The sequence below is a fragment of the Mustela erminea genome, chromosome 2 (assembly GCF_009829155.1).
Source record: "Mustela erminea isolate mMusErm1 chromosome 2, mMusErm1.Pri, whole genome shotgun sequence".
NCBI classification, from domain to species: Eukaryota; Metazoa; Chordata; class Mammalia; order Carnivora; family Mustelidae; genus Mustela; species Mustela erminea.
Window position 1 is genome coordinate 158,718,293 of NC_045615.1, and position 18,973 is coordinate 158,737,265.

The 18,973-nt window shown below is 43.2% G+C and overlaps 1 protein-coding gene, 1 long non-coding RNA gene and 1 other non-coding gene across 3 annotated transcripts in view; 1 reads left to right on the plus strand and 2 right to left on the minus strand.

Annotated features, from left to right (window-relative positions):
- Positions 1-3,473: 3,473 nt before the first annotated feature.
- On the plus strand, positions 3,474-5,321 carry LOC116584078. The gene is made up of 3 exons (XR_004283054.1): positions 3,474-3,727; positions 4,041-4,190; positions 4,962-5,321. It is a non-coding gene; the product is annotated as an uncharacterized LOC116584078 (long non-coding RNA).
- On the minus strand, positions 4,038-4,198 carry LOC116585466. Its single transcript, XR_004283651.1, has one exon. It is a non-coding gene; the product is annotated as a U1 spliceosomal RNA (small nuclear RNA).
- A 4,976-nt stretch (positions 5,322-10,297) lies between the features above and the next one.
- The window catches only part of PPEF2 (protein phosphatase with EF-hand domain 2), a 32,954-nt gene continuing 24,278 nt past the window's right edge, over positions 10,298-18,973 (minus strand). Inside the window, exons 14-17 of the mRNA XM_032334606.1 lie at positions 15,783-15,889; positions 14,288-14,451; positions 13,487-13,574; positions 10,298-11,010 (exon numbers count right to left, since the gene is read on the minus strand). Coding sequence (XP_032190497.1) covers positions 10,757-11,010; positions 13,487-13,574; positions 14,288-14,451; positions 15,783-15,889 — 613 coding nt within the window. The 3' untranslated portion in view covers positions 10,298-10,756. The remainder of the gene's footprint in view (positions 11,011-13,486; positions 13,575-14,287; positions 14,452-15,782; positions 15,890-18,973) is intronic.

Here is an 18,973-nt window from a genome sequence, read left to right on the forward strand (position 1 = left end):
ACAGGAAGTTGCTGCCGGGGAATTCTGTGCTGGGTCGAATGGTGCGGCCAGGCTCTCTGCTGTCCTACCTCCAGTCCCGTGGTTTCAGTGTTTAGCATGACTCAGGGGTGCAAACTCGGAAAGGTCTGACCCGGCATGTGACTCAGGAATTCTGACCCGTCTCTCTTGCTCATGCCTGAAACTGGGAAGTTTACAAAACCCAAAAGCTTCTATAATCAGAGAAGAAAAATTCCCTATAAGGAAGAAAAGCCCAACATGAGATTCCATGGGAAATATCCAGAATTGTCTTACTCCTGTGTCAAATGAGGAGGTCAGATGTGGCCAGAGGACAGCACGGCTCTAGAGCTGGACAAAGCCTGTCCTTCCAGGAAGTGAACACCTAGAGGACACCTCCGTTCATTAAAAGTCTGAGAACCACATAAACCAAGACCCTATCTTTGCAATGACAGCTCATTGCCCTTCCTTGATCAAAGATCAAGCAAAGTGTTCTTAACCTGGATGCACAGTGGAATCAATCACCTGTGAAACTTAAAAAATTTAAAAATCCCTATGCCAGGACCCATACTGAGATTCCGGTTCAATTGTTCTGGGGTGATGCCCAGCCATTGGGATCCTTAGTGCACATCCAGGGTTGAGAAACACTGAATTAGACAAAGCAGAGCTAGCAACCTGTCATGTTTGTATTTGTGGTGCCTAACACAGCCTCTGGCATCCCATAAACATTTACGGAACATGTGTGTGAATAAATGAGCTAGGATTATCACATAAATGACTATTAGTACCTGGGTAGTACTTTACTATGGGTTTCAGTTCTTTTTTTTTTTTTAACTTTATTTTTTCAGTGTTCCAAGATTCATAGTTTATGCACCACGCCCAGTGCTCCATGCCATACGTGCCCTCCTTAATACCCACCACCAGGCTCACCCATCCCCCCCATTCCCTCCCCTCCACAACCCTCATTTGTTTCTCAGAGTCCACAGTCTCTCATGGTTCCTCTCCCCCTCCAATTTCCCCCAACTCCCTTCTCCTCTCCATCTCCCAATGTCCCCTGTGTTCAGAACACTCTTTCATATGCTTCTCTCATTTCCTCCCCTGGAAAATACTGTTGTACGATGCCCATCTTACAGATGAGGAAACTGAGGCTGAATGAGATGTGGTGATTCCCCTCCCCCCACTCCCACAAAATGAATCAACTGTGTTTATTCAACTCCTGTCCACTCAGAAGCTCCATGACTCTGATGGTTCTCCTCTAGTTCCAGCTGTGCCTTAGAGATCTCCTTTGGTTGTTTGCTTTGGCCAGTGTGGAACCTGCTCCCTCTACCTGAACACTGATGTCTAATTTCAAATTTATTACAGAAAAATTCAAACAAAGAACGTAAAGAGGACAGTATAATTAACTTTCATGTAATCATCAACCAGTCTCAATAATGATCAACTCAGGGCCAGTGTGACTTCATCTATAGTCTCATCCACTGCTTCCTATTTGGGAACAAATCCCAGTAAATATTTCAGTATGTTTCTCTAAAGACTTGAAAGCAAAGTAATCTCAAAATCATTATCATACCTAAAAATGAATAATAATCCCTTCACATCATCACACACCTGGTCAGTAGTCACACATCTCTGATTTTTTTTTTTTTTTACAGTGTCTTTGATCAGGGATCCAAGTGGATCGGATCAGTACAAGTACACTGCAACTGCTTGATATGAACCTTGATCCCCTTTTAATCTGAGGGCGGCCCTTTCCTCTCTTTTTGTTTTGTCTCTTCATAATTTATTTTTGAAGAAACCAGGTCGTTTGTCCGGGACGGTCCCCATCCTGGATTTTGCTGGACGACACACTCCTGCTGTCCTTTGGCACCCTCCTGTGGGCCTCGTAGCTCCTGTAATTTAGTAGGTGCCGGAAATTTGGTCAGATTCTGGTCAGATTCCACCTGGATTTTGTGCCTCTTCCAAAACTCCTTGCTGGGCGCTGGAAGGTCTTGCCTGAAGGCAGCCATTTTGGAGACAAGACCATAGGTCAGGGAGGCCCACACGCACGGAGATTACGGCCGACGTGAGCAGGAGCTGCGGGCGGTGCCGGGCGAGCGAGCATCCCTTTTCGGGCTCCGGCCCAGCCTCCCCGAGGTCCAGGCTTCACCAGTCCGCTCCCCTGTCTCCCCTTCCCGACGCAGCCACCCCGCGCCGGGAGCTCTACGGTCGCTTCCCGGAAGTCCGCCTTCCCCCAAACGGGATCTGTCACGGTTTCCGGTTTCCGGCGGAAGGACCAGGAGCCACAGCACCTTCTGGCCACGGCGGTGGAGACTCAGGGCATTTGCTCAGAGTGACACCTGGTGGCGTGAAAAGCAAGATTTACTGAGGCGCGGAGGCCCCTTTTTAGTTTTTAGACGTGTATTTTTATTGTATTTTTTTCAATTCCGAAACTGTCCCAGGAGGATTAGAAAACCTCAGAGGACAGTGAGTGATAGCAGCCTTGGCGGTAAGAGTGCTCGCAGGATGTCGCTCATGGTGTTCCTGGGCCACTGCACCGGTGAGGTCCCCGGACCCACCGCTGGAGCGGGACAGGGAACGTGACTGCAGAGTATTCTCTTCAGTGCTGGGGGGGGGGCGTGGGGGGGGTGTGGGGGGTGTTTCTGTAGGCGGAGGGGGTGCGCAGCACCGGTCTGTCCAGTCCCTCACTGACAGACTCCCGGGTAGATGGGAGGTTTGCTGTGTGTCTCCGTTAGAAGCGATGCTGCCCTGTGAGTCTCTCGTGCGGGGTCTGTAGGACCCAGTGTTTCTGGAGGTTGTCATCTACAAGTGGGATGACAAGTCCGGAGAACGAGCCTTTCTTCACGAGGGCACACCTTCCCCAACAATGTTGGAGGGTGCCTGTTAGGGTCCGTAATCAAAGGAGTGAGACTGATACAAAGCGAAGGTCAAGCAAAGCTTTATTTCGCACCAAGAATCGAGAATCAAACTGAGGGGTGGGGGCTGTCTGTTACAAAGAGAGGGCCCCTCCCAGCCTCACGACTAACTTTTATAGAGGTGGTTGAGCCCGGCTATACACAGGTGGCCAATGAGATTGCAATACACAGAGAAAACTGCACAGTCATGCTAGGTTACACACCGGTGGCCAATTGAATTTCAATTTACCCTAGTAGATATATGCGTGCCCCACTGATTGGGTGGCTCCACTTGGCCTGACCCGCCCTTGTATCTGGGCTTTGCAAGTAAGTTCCTCTGGTAGGGGTGGGGTCAATCTAAGTTCACTGCATAAAGGCAAAATGACTCCCTCAGGCTAAGCAGGCCCGTACACTGCCTGTGTCCCTGTCCTCATGATACCACCAGGTCATCACCTAAGTAAAAATCTTTGTGTAGCTGTTTTTTAATCTTTGTGTTTTTTTTTTTTAAAAGGAATTTTTGTTGCCATGACTAGGTTGACTTCACTGTGATCCTTTTTCTTTTTTTTTTCCTGACCATGAGTCTTCCAGAGATATTTCATGCTGAATTTGTAAGCTGGTGGTGGATTCCAGTTCAGAAACAAGGATATTTTTGGCCTTTATTAATGTTCACTAACTCAGATGATATTTGTGGAGGGCTTAGTTAGTGCCTGGCGGGTTGCCAGCGACATCCGGCGAATAGGACATGACACCTGCCCTGTGCTCCTAAGGAGGTAGTGAAGGCTGGACAGAAGCCAGTCACTGCTGCGACGGTGTGATTCCAGCTCCACCGGAAGGAACCCAAGGTGAGCAGCTGAGGAGGGGACGGGTCACTGGAAGGCTTCACAGAGAAGAAGGCATTTGAGCGGGGTCTTGAAGAATGAGGCTGGGCCAAAGGGGACATGGGCCATTTAGGATCCAGGAAACACTGTGAAAGGTAGAGTATAATTGGGGGATCATACGGAGATCCAAGTGGCTAGAAAGGTTTGGGGAAGCTGCTCAGTTTTGAGACTACAGAGGTGGACACAGACTAGATCATAGAGTTTAGACTTCTTCTGCAAGGCCAGTGTTTCCCAAACTCTGTGGATGCTTTATTTTATTTATTTATTTTTTTTTTAGGGGACAGTATGAATGCAGTCCCCCATTACCACAAATTATGCAGCGTTTCCTCCATTTGGGGAAATTGCAAGAGTCAGCACATCCATTGTGCAATGGATAAGTCTCGCCCTGGGAAAACCACCTTTGTGATCATGGTGTTTCCCCTACCAGGTAAGTATGGATACTTTTTAAACATTATTTATTTATTTGAGAGAGAGAAACAGAGACAGAACATGAGCAAGGAGAGGCATAGGGAGAGGGAGAAGCAGACTCCCCCCCTGAGCAGGGAGCCTCCTGCAGGACTTAATCCCAAGAACCTGGGATCATGACCTGAGCCAAAGGCAGATGCTTAGCCAACTGAGCCATCCAGGTGTCCTAGTATGAACACTTTTTTTTTTTTAAGGATTTTATTTATTTGACACACAGAGGTAGAGAGCACAGCAGGGGGAGGAGAGGGAAAAGCAGACTCCTCCCTGAACAGGGAGCCTGATGCAGGGTTCAGTCCCAGGACCCTGGGATCGTGACCTGAACTGAAGGCAGATGCTTAACCGACTGAGCCACTCAGGTGCGCCCCCCTCCCCAAGTATGAACACTTTTTTAAAAGAAAACATAACCTTAATACTGTAATTGAAGAACCAATATCATTTCCCATATATAAGATGCCAGAAAAATAAATTTAATGAAAAAGAAAGAAAAAAAAAACCCCAAATGAGTACACTTGAACTATTTAAAATTAAGATAAAAAGAAATATATTAATGACTCTAATCTGTTTGCAAAAAGAAATGCATGCCTAAAATTATCTTCTTTTGGGGAGAAAAAATAAAGTGGTTTATAATCAGTTAGTAATAAGGAGTTTCAGCTCTGTAACATTTAGTTTAAGACTAAGGTGAGGGTTATGTCAAGATAATTCTGCTTCTGTTTTTATGTTAATTTGCCCCCAGAATCTCAACACACCTATGTGGGTATTTAGGGCTACTCTCTGCCCCCAAAAGAGCTGGATCTCCGGGAGTCAGACAGGTGACCTCCCAGATCCCATAGCCAAGAACTGAAATCCAAACCTTCTGACTCCAGATCCTCATACTCGCCTGATGTTGGACACCAGAGAGAACTTCTTAACACGTACATCTCTCTCCAAATGGAGCTGGGCAGCCTCTAAGCGCAGTGACCTCCTCCCTGGAGCGTCCCAGCAGACACCTGCCAGGAAGTGGTTTTGAGACTGTACTTAGTATCTAAAGTCCCTTAGAATTCATAAGACTCTCTGAGTCTGTAACTGGGAAATATTTCAAAACAATAACCTTGAGATTGAGAACTTTATGCCTTTGTTTTAAAATGAAAATACAGGGGCACCTGGGTGGCTCAGTTGGTTTAGTGTCTGACTTTGGCTCGGGTTGTGATCTCAGGGTCCTGGGATCGGGCCCCACTTTGGGCTCACTGGTTGGTGGAGTGTCTGCTTCTCTCTCTGCCCCTGCCACTGTTTGTACTCTCTCTGTCTCTCTCTCAAATAAATAAATTTTTAAAAAATTAATTAATTAATTAAAATACTTAATTAAATTATATTAATTAAAATAATTAATTAATGGGACGCCTGGGTGGCTCAGTGGGTTAAGCCACTGCCTTCGGCTCAGGTCATGATCCCAGAGTCCTGGGATGGAGTCCCACATGGGCTCCTTGCTCGGCAGGGAGCCTGCTTCTCTCTCTGCCTCTGCCAGCCTCTCTGCCTTCTTGTGTGCTCTCTTTCTCTCTCTCCCTCTCCCTGACAAATAAATAAATGAAATATTTTAAAAAATAATAATAATAAAATAATTAAAATAATTTTAATTAATTAAAATAAAGAAGTTTTGAGTTCTACAGAAGTAAACGCTCACATTTAAAGATTGTTAAAGATTTATGGACCATTAATTATACTTGCATGTGTATTCTATGTCCGGGGGCAGGCATAATTGTTTAATAGACAACAAAGCCCCAAAATACTTACAAATTGAAGACATGTCAAAAATCTCAAAACAGAAAAAGAATATTAGTATATCTTTAGAAAACAATGTTTTGGGTAAGTGTGAGCACTTCCTAAAATTATCCTTCCATTTTGATTATCATGGCTAAATTTTAATTCCCTGAATTGTCAGTGTTTTGGGTTATTTATGCAACTATCCCGAGACTTAGTGGCTTAGGACATCAATAACCATTTATTATAGTTCATGATTCTGTTGGTCAACGGGGCTCGGCTGGGTGATTCTTCTGCTCCATGTGTTCTCAGCTTGGGCTGCTACTGGCTGGGTTGGAACATCCAGCAAACCTAACTTTGTTCAGTTTTAGGTGTGTTCCTTGTGGTCTTTGGCTGTATGATGTTGCCTGCATGAAACGTTTATGGTTATGGCTTAAATTACTTATTTCTACTAATGTTTAAGAACTGTTTGTCTATATTTGTCTATATATGTCAAATATATGTCAATATTTGTCTATAAACTATATTTGTAAAATTCTGGTGTAGTATCGGAGAAGATTGGTTACACACAATGATCTGAAAAGGTTATTAAAATACTCTATTCTTTTTCAATTACATATCTATGTGAGGCTGGATTTCCTTCATATACTTCAGCCAACAAACTGCATCACAGCAGATTGCCTGTGGAAGCAGATATAGTAATCCAGCTGTCTTCCAATAAGCCAGACATTAAAACTATGCCACTCTTCTATTTTTCTGTTCTGTGATATATAGTTGATTTTCTTTAATATATGTTATTTATTATCAATTTCTTGATTGTGACAATTCACTGTAGTGAAGTGAGTTGGAGGAGGGTGATGGGAACACAGGATCTCTCCGCATTATTTAACTCCTTACAGTCTATAATTATTTAAAAATAAAAAGTTTAAAAATATGTAATTTATGCTAACATTTAATAGACATTTTGTTCTTTCTAAACAGTAAGTATCTTAACTATTTCTCAGTTTCAATTTTTAATACAGTCAACATCGACAGATATAACCCATATAAGGAAAAGCTCTTTGGGATCCCCAATAATTTTTAACAGTGTAAAAGGATCCTGTGATCGAAAACTTTGAGAATCGCAGTGACATAGATAATGGACAAAGTGGGGAGAGTGAGAAATACTATGGCTTAGACTAGGGAGGTAGCAATGGAGGAGTAAGGAGAGGTTCCTTACATCCTGGGTGTTTTGAAGGTAGAGTCCACAAGATTTGCAGATGGATTGGATGTGGGAAATGAAAAAGAAGTTTTTTGGGTTTTGTGTGTTTTTTGGTTTGTTTTGCACAAGGAAAATGGTAAAATGAAATTGACATGTAATCAGATCACAAGAGAACAGATTTTTGGGGGGAACACAGGAGCCTATTTTGTAAACATTAAGTTTTGAATGTCCATTACAACTCCAAGTGAAGGGGTGCCTGGGTGGCTCAGTGGGTTAAAGCCTCTGCCTTCAGCTCTGGTCATGATCCCGGGGTCCTGGGATCAAGCCCTGCATCGGGCTCTCTGCTCAGCAGGGAGCCTGCATCCCTTCCTCTCTCTGCCTGCCTCTCTGCCTACTTGTGATCTGTCTGTCAAATAAATAAAATCTTAAAAAAGAAAAAAAAAACCCTCCAAGTGAAGTATATGTGTTTCATCTCTTTCCGTCAGTCTGTTAATACTACTTGGGGGTATTTGACACTTTCCTAATCTTAAATCTAAATTGTTAGTTTTCTGAATTGGCCTCTCCTATTTACAGTGAAACCAGAGCAACTAGCGCTGAAAGTCTTACCAGGTCATCACCCGTCACTGCTGCAGGGTAACCCAGTTAGCTCAAGCGGGGCCGCTCGTCCAAAACACCTGGGGAGCATTTAAAACATCCCGCTAGCATGGCCTCTCACGGGAGATTTTGATTTAGTCTGTCTGGAGTGGGGCCACTGGCAACCTATGTTTTAAAAGCTCCCCAGATGATTTTAATTAGCATTTAAGGTCACATCACTGGATTAGAGGTACGATTTTGCTATTTCTTCCTCGCACAATTTAAAATTCCTTTTAAATTAAAACTCCCTTGGGGCGCCTGGGTGGCTCAGTCGTTAAGCCTCTGCCTTTGGTTCAGGTCATGATTCCATGGTCCTGGGATCAAGCTCCGCATGGGGCTCCCTGCTCAGTGGAGAGCCTGCTTCTCTTTCTCCCTCTGCCTGCCGCTCTGCTTACTTGTACTCTATCTCTCTTTCAAACAAATAAAAATCTTAAAGAAAAAAAAAAAAAAAAACTCCCTTGAACAACTCCCTATTAATTGGCTATGCTAACCAGGAAAGGACATCTTTTCTGAGTCTTGAGTGTGTGTGTAGGACTTGTCCCCACTGGGGACACACAGCCAGAAGGGTGTAAGACAGCAAAGACTGAGCGCCCCTAAAAAAGGCACCAGAGTAGCTTCTTTGCAGAAAATGGGTTAGAACGAGCAGAACAGCCAGATAGGAATCTGTGACTGTGCTGTCTCCAGTTGAGAAAGGAACTCCGGGTTTACGGGTCAACCAACCGAGCTCCACTACAACCAATTCTGGATTGAGAAGCCGAGGACATGTTAAACTGAGCCATCCCTTGGGAAGCCCCGTGGCTTTTGCCTTGATAAGCCCAACACTTGCCTTTGTTTGGAGAGCGGTGGTCTTCGTGGGCCCTTGCCCAGATGTGAGTAGATCCCGAGAGCTCGATCTCAGTATGCGGAGTCATTCCTTTGTTTGTTTTATGAGCTATTCCTTTGAAGGCTCAGAATATTTGTTTACCTTTAATCACCAGGAAGTGGGAATGTCATGAAGTGACATGAAAATAACAAGCACCTTGTTGAACTTGAGCTGTTTGCATAAGATGTGTCAGACAGATAGAAGCATGAGTTCGGGGCTTCTGGGGGGCTCAGCGGGTTAAGCGTCTGCCTTTGGCTCAGGCCATGATCCCAGGTCCTGGGATCGAGTCCCATGTCAAGCTCTGCAGGGAGCCTCCTTCTCTCCCTCTTCCTCTGCAGCTCCCCCTTGCTGGTGCTGTCTCTCTCTAAAATAAATAAAATCTTTTTAAAAAGCATGAATTTACTAGTATACTTAATCTCTTAGTTACTAATTCAGGCAAGATGAACACATGGGTCATATGTATTCACTAAAATATCTTAACTCTTCTCTGGATTGTACTCACCGGTGGAAATCCAGACTTTTCCAGAGTAGTAGAATAAGAAAATAAAACGTTTTCCAAGAAGGAAGTTGTATTCGTTTTCTATGCTGTGGAGCAGATGACCACAAACTTAGTGGCTTCGAACAACAGACATTTATTATCTAACAGTCTCTTGGGCCAGGAGTTTGGCATGGCTTCACCCTCAGCTCAAGGTCGCACAGACCTGTAGTCAAGGTGTTGGCCGGGCTGCATTTCCCTCCGGAAGCTCAGTCACATCTGGAAGAATCTGCTTCCACGCAAAATCAGGTTGTTTGCAGATGTGTTTCCTTATAGCTGTATGAGTGAAGACCCTGGCTTTGTGTAGACTCCCCTTGGAAGCCATGTGTAGATCCTACAAAGTTCCTTGCCCTGTGGGTTCCTTGAAGATCACATGTTGCTTCATCAAGCCAGGTAGGAGCATCTTTTGCTCCAGTCCACCAACAAACATTTTTATATCATGTAATGTGATCACAGGATCAACACCCACCACCTTTGCCATATTCTGTCATTTGAATTGGTAGACTGAGTAAAGTAGATTGCCCTCCAAATGTGGGTGGCCCCCATCCTATCCACTGTAGGGCTGGATAGAATAGAAGGCTGAATAAAAGAGAATTCCCTCTCTCTGCTTGCACATCTTTGAGCTGAGACATCTGTCTTCTGCCTTTGGATTCAGGCTCAGACTAGTACTTCAACCATCAGCCCTCCTGGTACTGGGCCTGCGGACTTGGACCAGGACCACACCACGGTCAGCTCTCCTGGGTCTCCCGCTTGCTGACTGTGCGTCTTGGGATTTCTCAGCCTCCACAATCACGTGAGCCAATTCCTTACAAGAAATCTTACAGACTGATATGATACTCTGTGACCAAGTGATCTATCTCTGGGATTTTTATCTTAAGAAAATGTAAAATTCCAAAGACTTTTGTAAAATGAGCTATATGCACAAAATTATTAACCACAGTGTTATGGATAATAATGAAAAACTAAAAACAAGGTACATGTTTCACAACTAGAGAATGGCTGAACAGATTACAGTGCGCCTGTTTGAAAGAAAATCATGTAGCCATTAAACTAATAATCACGAGGACTATGTAGCAACACAGGAAAGTATTTACAAGTAGATGTGAGTTTATTTTTTTAAAAAAGAACATTAAATTATATAAAAACTATAGTATAACAAGAAAAAGTAAGTAATGGAAAGAATCCACGTTTGGGTCATGGGACTGCAAAATTTCTCATAACTTTCCTTTACGATTAAGATATTTTCAAAACAATAATTAAAAGGCATAAAAATGAAAACAATGAGGGGATTGAATTATCAGTGGTTCTTAACTGGGGTAGACTTGAGAATTTAAAATATTTATACCTGGGTCTTACCCTGTGAAACTTTTGAGCTAGGGATAGGGTAGCTACATATTTAAATACACACACACACACACACACACACAGAGCTGATTCTGATGCACACTGGTAGGCAATTTCTCAGAGTAAAATTCCACAAATCTCTGGAAAGTAAGGGAGCTATTGCAGGGACAAGCTCAGTCTTGGTTTTGAGGCACCACGGGAGATGGACACAGGCTGCTCTTACTGTGTGCTTGGCTTGCTGCCATCCCCGTCCTCAGGGTCTGTGGTCTGGGGGCAGTCTGAGGCATCGCCCTCTGGGCAGGATTGCTCCACAAGGCGGAAGGCCTCCAGGAACTCATTGATGTCGATGTGGCCATCCTTGTTGAAGTCAATGCTCCGGGCAAGGTCACAGATGCAGTCATCTGTGATGTCAATGTTCATATGAGAGCTGAACAGCTTCCAAGTCTGCCTGAACTCGTCCAATGAGATGAACCCTTACCAGAGAGAGGAATTCAGGTCAGTGAGTCAGTCTAGTTTTCATGTCCATCTGCTCTGACATTCTTGCAGGGACACCTGCTCTCTACCGTTGAACAGACAAAGATGGCCAAGGCCTTGCATCTAGTTTAAACTACCAAGGGGGTGGCAAAAAAACCAGTGGTTCACCAGGGATTCTCAACTGGGAGCATTTTTGATTCCCTTCCTCTGAGGACATCTGCCAAGGTTTGGGAACGTTTTTGATTGTCATGACCGTGGTGGGTGTTACTGGAATCTAATGGGTAAATGCCAGAAATGCTGCCACATACCCTACAGTACACAGGATGGACCCCCCAAAAATAAATATTCAGGCCAACATGTCAAAAGTGCTCCTGCTGGGAAACCAGGCATTAAGTCATCCCAAACAAATATTTTATTTTGCTTATAAAAAGCCTCTGGACCCATACATCTATGGTCAATTGATTTTTTTTACAAGAGTTCCAAGACTATTCAAAGGGGAAAGAATTGTTTTTCAACAGATGGTAATGGACAACTGGACATCCTGATGTAAAAGAATGAAGCTATCCCCCTACCTTGCACTACCAACAAAAATTTACTCAAAATGAATCAAAGGCCTGATTGGAAGAGCTAAAAGTATAAAACTCTTAGGAAAAAAACATAGATGTAAATCTTTGCTATCTTGGATTATGTCATGGTTTCTTAGATATGACACCAAAAGCACAACAACAAAAAAAGATAAATTGGACTTTATTTTAATTAAAAAATTTGTGCATCAAAGGAAACTACCAAGAAAGTGAAAAGACAATCTATAAAGTTGGAGAAAATACTTGCAAATCATATATCTAATCATGGCATAGTATCAAGAATATATAAAGAACTCTCATAAATCAACAACAGAAAGATGGATAACTCAATTAAAAGATAGGCAAAGGATTCGAATTGACATTTCTCCAGAGAATATATAAACATTTACAATAAACACATGAGAAGATGCTCAATATCATCGGTTATTAAGGAAATGCAAATCAAAGCCTTGAGATACTGTACACCCAGCAGGATGGCTTTGACGAGGGTGGGCAGAGGTAGGAAGTGTTGGCGAGGACAGGAGGATAAGGAGAAACTGGAACCATCGGGCCTTGTTAATAGGATTATAAATGAGTATAGCCACTGCAGAAAATAGTCTGGCAGTTCCTCAAAAAGTAAAACAGAGTTTTATGCTATGATTCAGCAATTGCACTCCTAGGAATACATCCAAGAGAATTAAAAAAACATAAGCTCACATAAAAAGTTGTACACAAATATTCACAGAGTCATCATAACAGCCAAAAAGTGGAGACGATCGAAGTATCTACCAACTGAGGAGTGGATAAACAAAATATGGTGTAGATATTTTATATCCATAGGACGAAATTACTAGCCAGCTCTAAAGAGGAATAAAGAACTCATACATGCTGCGACATGGACGAACTGCGAAAACCTTACGCAAAGTAGAAGTCAGACACTAAAGGCCGTAATACTGTAGGATTCCATTTATATGAAATGTCCATAGTAGGCAAATCTTTAGAGACAGAAAGCAGATTAATGGCTTCCAGGGGCCGATGGAGAAGGGACGGGGTGGAGAGTGACCGCTAACGGGTCTGGGTTTCTTCTTAGGGTGATGAAGTGTTCTATAATCAGATAGTGGTGATGTTTACACAACCTTGTGAGTATCCTAAGAACCAGTGAACTGAACATTTTAAGTGGATAAATTATATGATATGTGAATTATACCTAAAAGTAGGTGGGGAGAGTGTAGTAACATTGAAAAAGGTCTTTGGACCAGTGGGGGAACAGGAGGAGGGATACCAGATCTCCCTATACATTTTTTTAAAAAGATTTTATTTATTTATTTGACAGAGAGAGATCACAAGTAGGCAGAGCAGCAGGCAGAGAGAGAGAGAGAGGAAGGGAAGCAGGCTCCCCACTGAGCAGGGAGTGTGATGCAGGACTTGATCCCAGGACCCTGAGATCATGACCTGAGCCGAACGCAGAGGCTTAACCCACTGAGCCACCCAGGGGCCCTTCCCTGTACATTGTTTGCTAAGATCCTGTGAATCTGTAGTTATTCCAAATAAGTTTAAAAAGAATACTTCAGGATGAGATTGTAAAAGCCTTTCTACTCTAGGCACTCCCCAGTACTTTATGGCTATCTTTGATAGGACGATAAGGGACAGCACACCTTCTAATCACGGTTTTTCCTATGAGAAGTTCTCATCCCTTTTGTCTTCATTCTTCTCTGCCTGACCTCTCTTCTACATGGATTGCGCCTAGTGCCAAAATACTTTTCTAGTTTCTGACATTTATTTATAAGCATAACTGTTATTTACTTTGCTCCCAAAGTGCTTGAGTAGAGAGCTAAATGACCAGGAAGGAGACTGAAAAGGAGGTTAAGTACATGCTACACATCAGAAGTGACGGGCTAACAAGTGTCTTTACCTGAATGGTCACTGTCTATGATCCTAAAGATGGTCTCCAGGTTGGATCGGTTCCGATACAGTGTTTCCAGCAAACTTGACTGGATGTTCTACAAAAGAAAATATACGTTCTTTCTGTGTCTTATGTTCAGGCTTGTCCTCATATATAATTAACACACAATCAACCCTGACAATAAGATAGGGTTGAAACAGCCTGAAGAGATTTTATCCCTAAGCCCTTCAGCCTACCAAATAACCTAAAGGTTTAAGAAGTACTTATAGCCCATGATGGAAAGGTTCTAAAATTGACTCTGGTAATCTGTGAATATATGAAAAACCACTGAATTATAGTTTGAATGGATGAATTGTATGGTATGTGAATTAAATTGAAATAAAGCCATTTAAAAAAGTACCTAGCCCAAGGCCTTACATTCAATAAGTATTTATTGAATAAAGCCTTTTTCTTTTTCTCTTTCTTTCTTTCTTTCTTTTTAAGTGAGGGAAGCAGGACGGTGCCCAGGAAGTCAGACAGACCTGGGATTGGGTCCCAGTTCTACATTCTAGCAGCTCGGTGAGCAGCGTCCTTGTAGGTATAATGGTGCTGATAAGACCATCCTTGTGAGGTAGGTATTTTGAAGATAAATTGAGGCAACATATGTAAGTCACTTAACACAAAACCTGACATACAGAAGCTCAACAAGTAGTTCCATTTTCTCATCCATCTTCTTTTCTGGGTTCTCCATACTTGCTGCCGATGCAAAGTTCCCCATAGGGAGCTTCATGGCCCACAATATGGCGGCACGCAGCCTCTTCCCACCATTACCTCACGGCTCCGTTGTTCCTTGGCCAAGTCCTTCAGCCAGGACTTGTACTCCAGCATGGAGTCCGTGGAGCTGCTCACCAGCTGTGGCCTCAGCATCCGCCATGGCAGTCCCAGCCGCAGCACCGACTCCACGGCTTCCGCCCAGTCACTCAGGGAGATGAAACCTACAGCAACAAGACCATGAGCTGACTTGTCACTTACAAGTCCAGTGTCCTGCCCCACAGTGCAGACCTTTTTATCCTGACATACCCCCTGCTGTCTGCAGGGAACAGAATTAATGGGCACTGTCACTCTTTTTGTGGGTTAGGTAGAGTTTCCTGGAAATGGGTTGCACGAGTATGCCCAATTAAATAAGCATTTATGGCCCAGATAGTGCATGGGACATAATTATATTTTAGAATTATTTGTGGTCTATCTATAATTCAAATTTAATTAGGCATCCTGTTTTTGTTTGCTAAATCTGGCACACTATTGAAAAGTCACACATTTCTGTAATATCCTAAAACTATATACATATATATGTGCATATACAGCATTAATTGTTGGTACATATATGAGCAGATATTGCCGTGAATTTATGATTGTTACCATTATTTTCTAATGAGGATATATATATATGTGGTCAATGTATATTAGACAAATATTCTAATTAGTTGAGCAAAGACAAAAATCCTAGCTTTGATAATAGAACACAGAACATATATGTATACACTAAGCAAGAATAAGAAGCCAAATCATTGTTTTTTTGCTAATTTTTGGATATATTTTTGTAACTTCCTGCACCCATTAGTTTTTGCTTAGTTCTGGCCTTGTTACCCTCCCCTTGACTCCATCTCTTTGTAATATCCCCTCTATAGTTAGCTAAACTCACATTCTGTTAAAAGTTTGGAATTTTAGGGCGCCTGGGTGGCTCAGTGGGTTAAGCCGCTGCCTTCGGCTCAGGTCATGATCTCAGGTTCCTGGGATCGAGCCCCGCATCGGGCTCTCTGCTCAGCAGGGAGCCTGCTTCCCTCTCTCTCTCTCTCTCTCTCTCTCTCTCTCTCTGCCTGCCTCTCCATCTACTTGTGATCTCTCTGTCAAATAAATAAATAATAATTTAAAAAATCTTAAAAAAAAAAGTTTGGAATTTTAGGGACACTTGGGTGGCTCACTTAGTTAAGCATCTGCCTTTGGCTCAGGTCAGGATCCCTGAGTCCCAGGATCGAGTCCTGCATCAGACTCCTTGCTCAGCGGGGAGTCTGCTTCTCCCTTCACCCCGATTGCGCTCTCTCTCACATAAATAAACACAATCTTTAAAAAAAATAAATAAAAGCTTGGCATTTTAAACTTTAGAAAAGATAACAAGAACATTTAGTTGAATAAAATGAAAAAAGGAGTCAAAGATGTCCTTTGGTCCTTAGTTCAACAAATAATGATGTGATAACTTCTGCTGCAAAGAATTTTTTTTTTTTTTTGCCTGTTTCCTTTTAGGAATATTTTACTTGTTTGGTCTTACCAGTTTTATCTGTGTCATGCTTCTTAAATTCACCAAGAAGATCTGAGGAATGAGCAAATAACTTTTCCCGCAGAGATCTCAGAGCAGACTCCTCTACTCTGCTAATCCTGGGACAGGGGATGAAAACAAACATTTTTAAAAGTTCACATCAAGGAAACAGTCACACATTTGTTTTTCTTACCACACTTCTCTCTCTCTCTCAACACCTCAACCTTCTGAAGGAAGAGATCCAGCTCTGATTTCTCCCCATTACTTCTCCCTGCTGGGCTCAAGCAGGACCTGCCACCATCCTTCCCAGTGCAGGACAGTAGTTACGGCAAAAGTTCTGGGAGAAGACCACCTTTGTGGTAATGTTATCCTACTGTACCGCACCTCAATTTCCCCATCTTCAAAACAAAAAGGAAGGAAGGAAGGAAGGAAGGAAGGAAGGAAGGAAGGAAGGAAGGAAGGAAATTTGTACCTGCCTCTTAGGATTGTGAAGATTAGAAAAGTCAATTCATACAAAGCACTTAGAAGAAAGCCCAGCACATTCAAAGTGCTTAGTCAATGGTACCTGTTATCATGCTAATATGCTTTCCTTATAATTTGTTATTATGTTATATAGACACAAGGCAAGATTTATGAATAATGAAATGACACTGATTAAGTTTTCTCATTCTTACTGGATCAAAAGAGTAATCCTGAGCACAACACTAGGCCCAAAGTAAGTATTCAATAAATACGTGTAGTTGAATGTATAAAAAGATCAGAAGAGATAACGGGAAAGAAAAAAAGAGATAAAGGTAAATATATACTTTGTCCTGCCTCATTGAGGAACCAGCCATTCTATAAATGATGACCAGATAACCTATCTTTTGAGGGCTAACAGTGACAGACACACACGTGCACACACACACACACACACACACACACACACACACACACAGTTTCAATCATGTTTGATGAAAATCGTCCTCACAGTTTAAGGTGTTTAGCAGAATAATCCTTATGGGGGCGCCGGAGACCCCTAGAAGAGTGTGAACTTCCTAAAACTCATCCCTAAATGTATGGGTATGTGAGTGCATTTGCTTTTTCTGGAGGGAGTTCATTGTTTCTTCAAAGGGTCAAAGAAGTATTGGACTCCCTGGGGCACCTGGGTGGCTCAGTTGCTTAAGCATCTGACCCTTGGTTTCGGCTCAGGCCATGATCTCAGGCTCGTGAGACCGAGTCCCACATGGGGCTCCACACTCTGTGGGGAGTCTGCTAGAGATTCTCTTCCTCTTCCTCTGCCCCTCCCCTGTTTGTGCGCACTCTCTCTCCAATTAAAAAAAAATAATAAATCTTAACCTAAAAAAGAACTATGGGACTCCTTCTCCTCCCAAAAGTTTTAAACAACTGGTTTGACAAAGCATTCAAACCATCTCCTGTTACGTTATCATCATCCAGCGTGAGCACACAGGGACATAGTGTAGTGATGTTCTCAGGCCGCATCTAGATGGACGAGGCTCTCTGTTTCTACATCAGGCAGCCAACAGGGGCCGCAACTAAATGCAGAGCTCTGCGTGGATTACCTCAGTCCTCCAACACCCACTGAGGAAGGTCCTATTATTACGCCCCTTACAAAGTAACTAATGCACGGTCATGTAGCTAAAAGGGGTGGGACCAGCAACCAATCTTGACAGGTGAACTCTAGGCAGGTCAGACTCTTATTGTGAGATGTGCATGTGAAGCCAGAGGAAACCGATGCCGAATGAGTCCTCTTCTAAGAAAAACACACGGTCCTGAGTATACGGACCCCGAGCCATCACCTCCGGGTGGTCAGAGACATTCCCCCTCACTCTTGCGCCAGGGAGTTGACGTTGTTGGACAAGTGATCGCTGGGTAAATTAGCTGATGTTTACTTGCTTTCATAAAGCCAATGAATATTTCCAAGAGCTCTTTAATCATGTTATTAAAACATACCTATAGGCTTCCCTACAGTGACTTCTTTTGTAGCGACGACACCTAAAACCCGTGGAATCGGGCATTGCAGTTGTGTGGGGCCCACGCCCAGAGATCCTGCTTGGTGGGGCTGTGGGGTGTCCAGGTGCCTGAGTTTTGGTAAAGCTCCCCTTTGGTGATGGCGGCCTCCGCACAGTGGGTCTGACTATCACTTAATGAGTTTAAATTCTCATATAAAACGTCTTCTTGAGTGATGTGGCCTTGATTTTCTAACAACTTGAGTGTTTCATAACTCCGGATATTTAGTAACTCGAGAGTGGTTTTAAATAAGGCTCTTTATAGCACTCACACCGACAGATGTTAAATATTAATGTGGTCTCTTTCCACTGGGTTTACGTTAACTTTGGTTTGATTTCTAATTAGTTCATCTGATAATTAAAGAAGCTTGTTCCGTGGCACTAAAACTGCATCTGTTAGCCGCTTTTGTACACTGGGACCCTCTTCTTGGTGAGAGGCAGTACCGCATGTCCATTATGTGTCTGATTTCTGAACTAAGATGGCCTGGGCCAGGCTTGCCTTCCCTGTATATTAGCTGTGGGACCATGCACTGGTGGATTTAACCTGTGTTCCTTAATGATCTCCTCCATAAAACTGAAATTCATCTGTATTTCCTAAGTTCATTGTGAGACAATACGTATAAATTCTTTACAATAGCACTTCGTGGATGGGAAGCTCTCATTGAAGGTGAGAACTCAGAATCATCTCAACAGAAGCCATGCAAGTCATATTATACACGTCCGTCCCCAGGAAGAAAAAGGCACTGTCAACAAATGTGTGGACTGAATCCCATATGTCAAAGCCCTAGAAACCAAAGAACCTTTGGCTGTGGCTTATGGGGTTAAACAAACTCTTTATGGATGAGAGAAAACAGAAGAGTGATCCTGGAAAGACTCCATGGCCTGGCTTATGGTTACCCAAGATGCCCCCATTGAGAATAACTTCTGCAGGAAGCAAATCTGTTGCTTCCATTAATGATGGGTATGTGCAGATCTTAAAGTGTATGCAGAAGAAGAAATAGGCCCTTGCCATGTCTGTTGTAGACCTCACTGCTGACATCGCTGGATTTTGTTGTTTCGTTGTTGTTCTAAGTAGGCTCCATGCCCAGTGTAGAGCCCCATGTGGGGCTTGAACCCACAACCCTGAGACGGAGACCTGAGCTGAGCCCACTGAGCCACCCAGGTGCTCTGTAAATTCTGAACAGTCACTTAGAA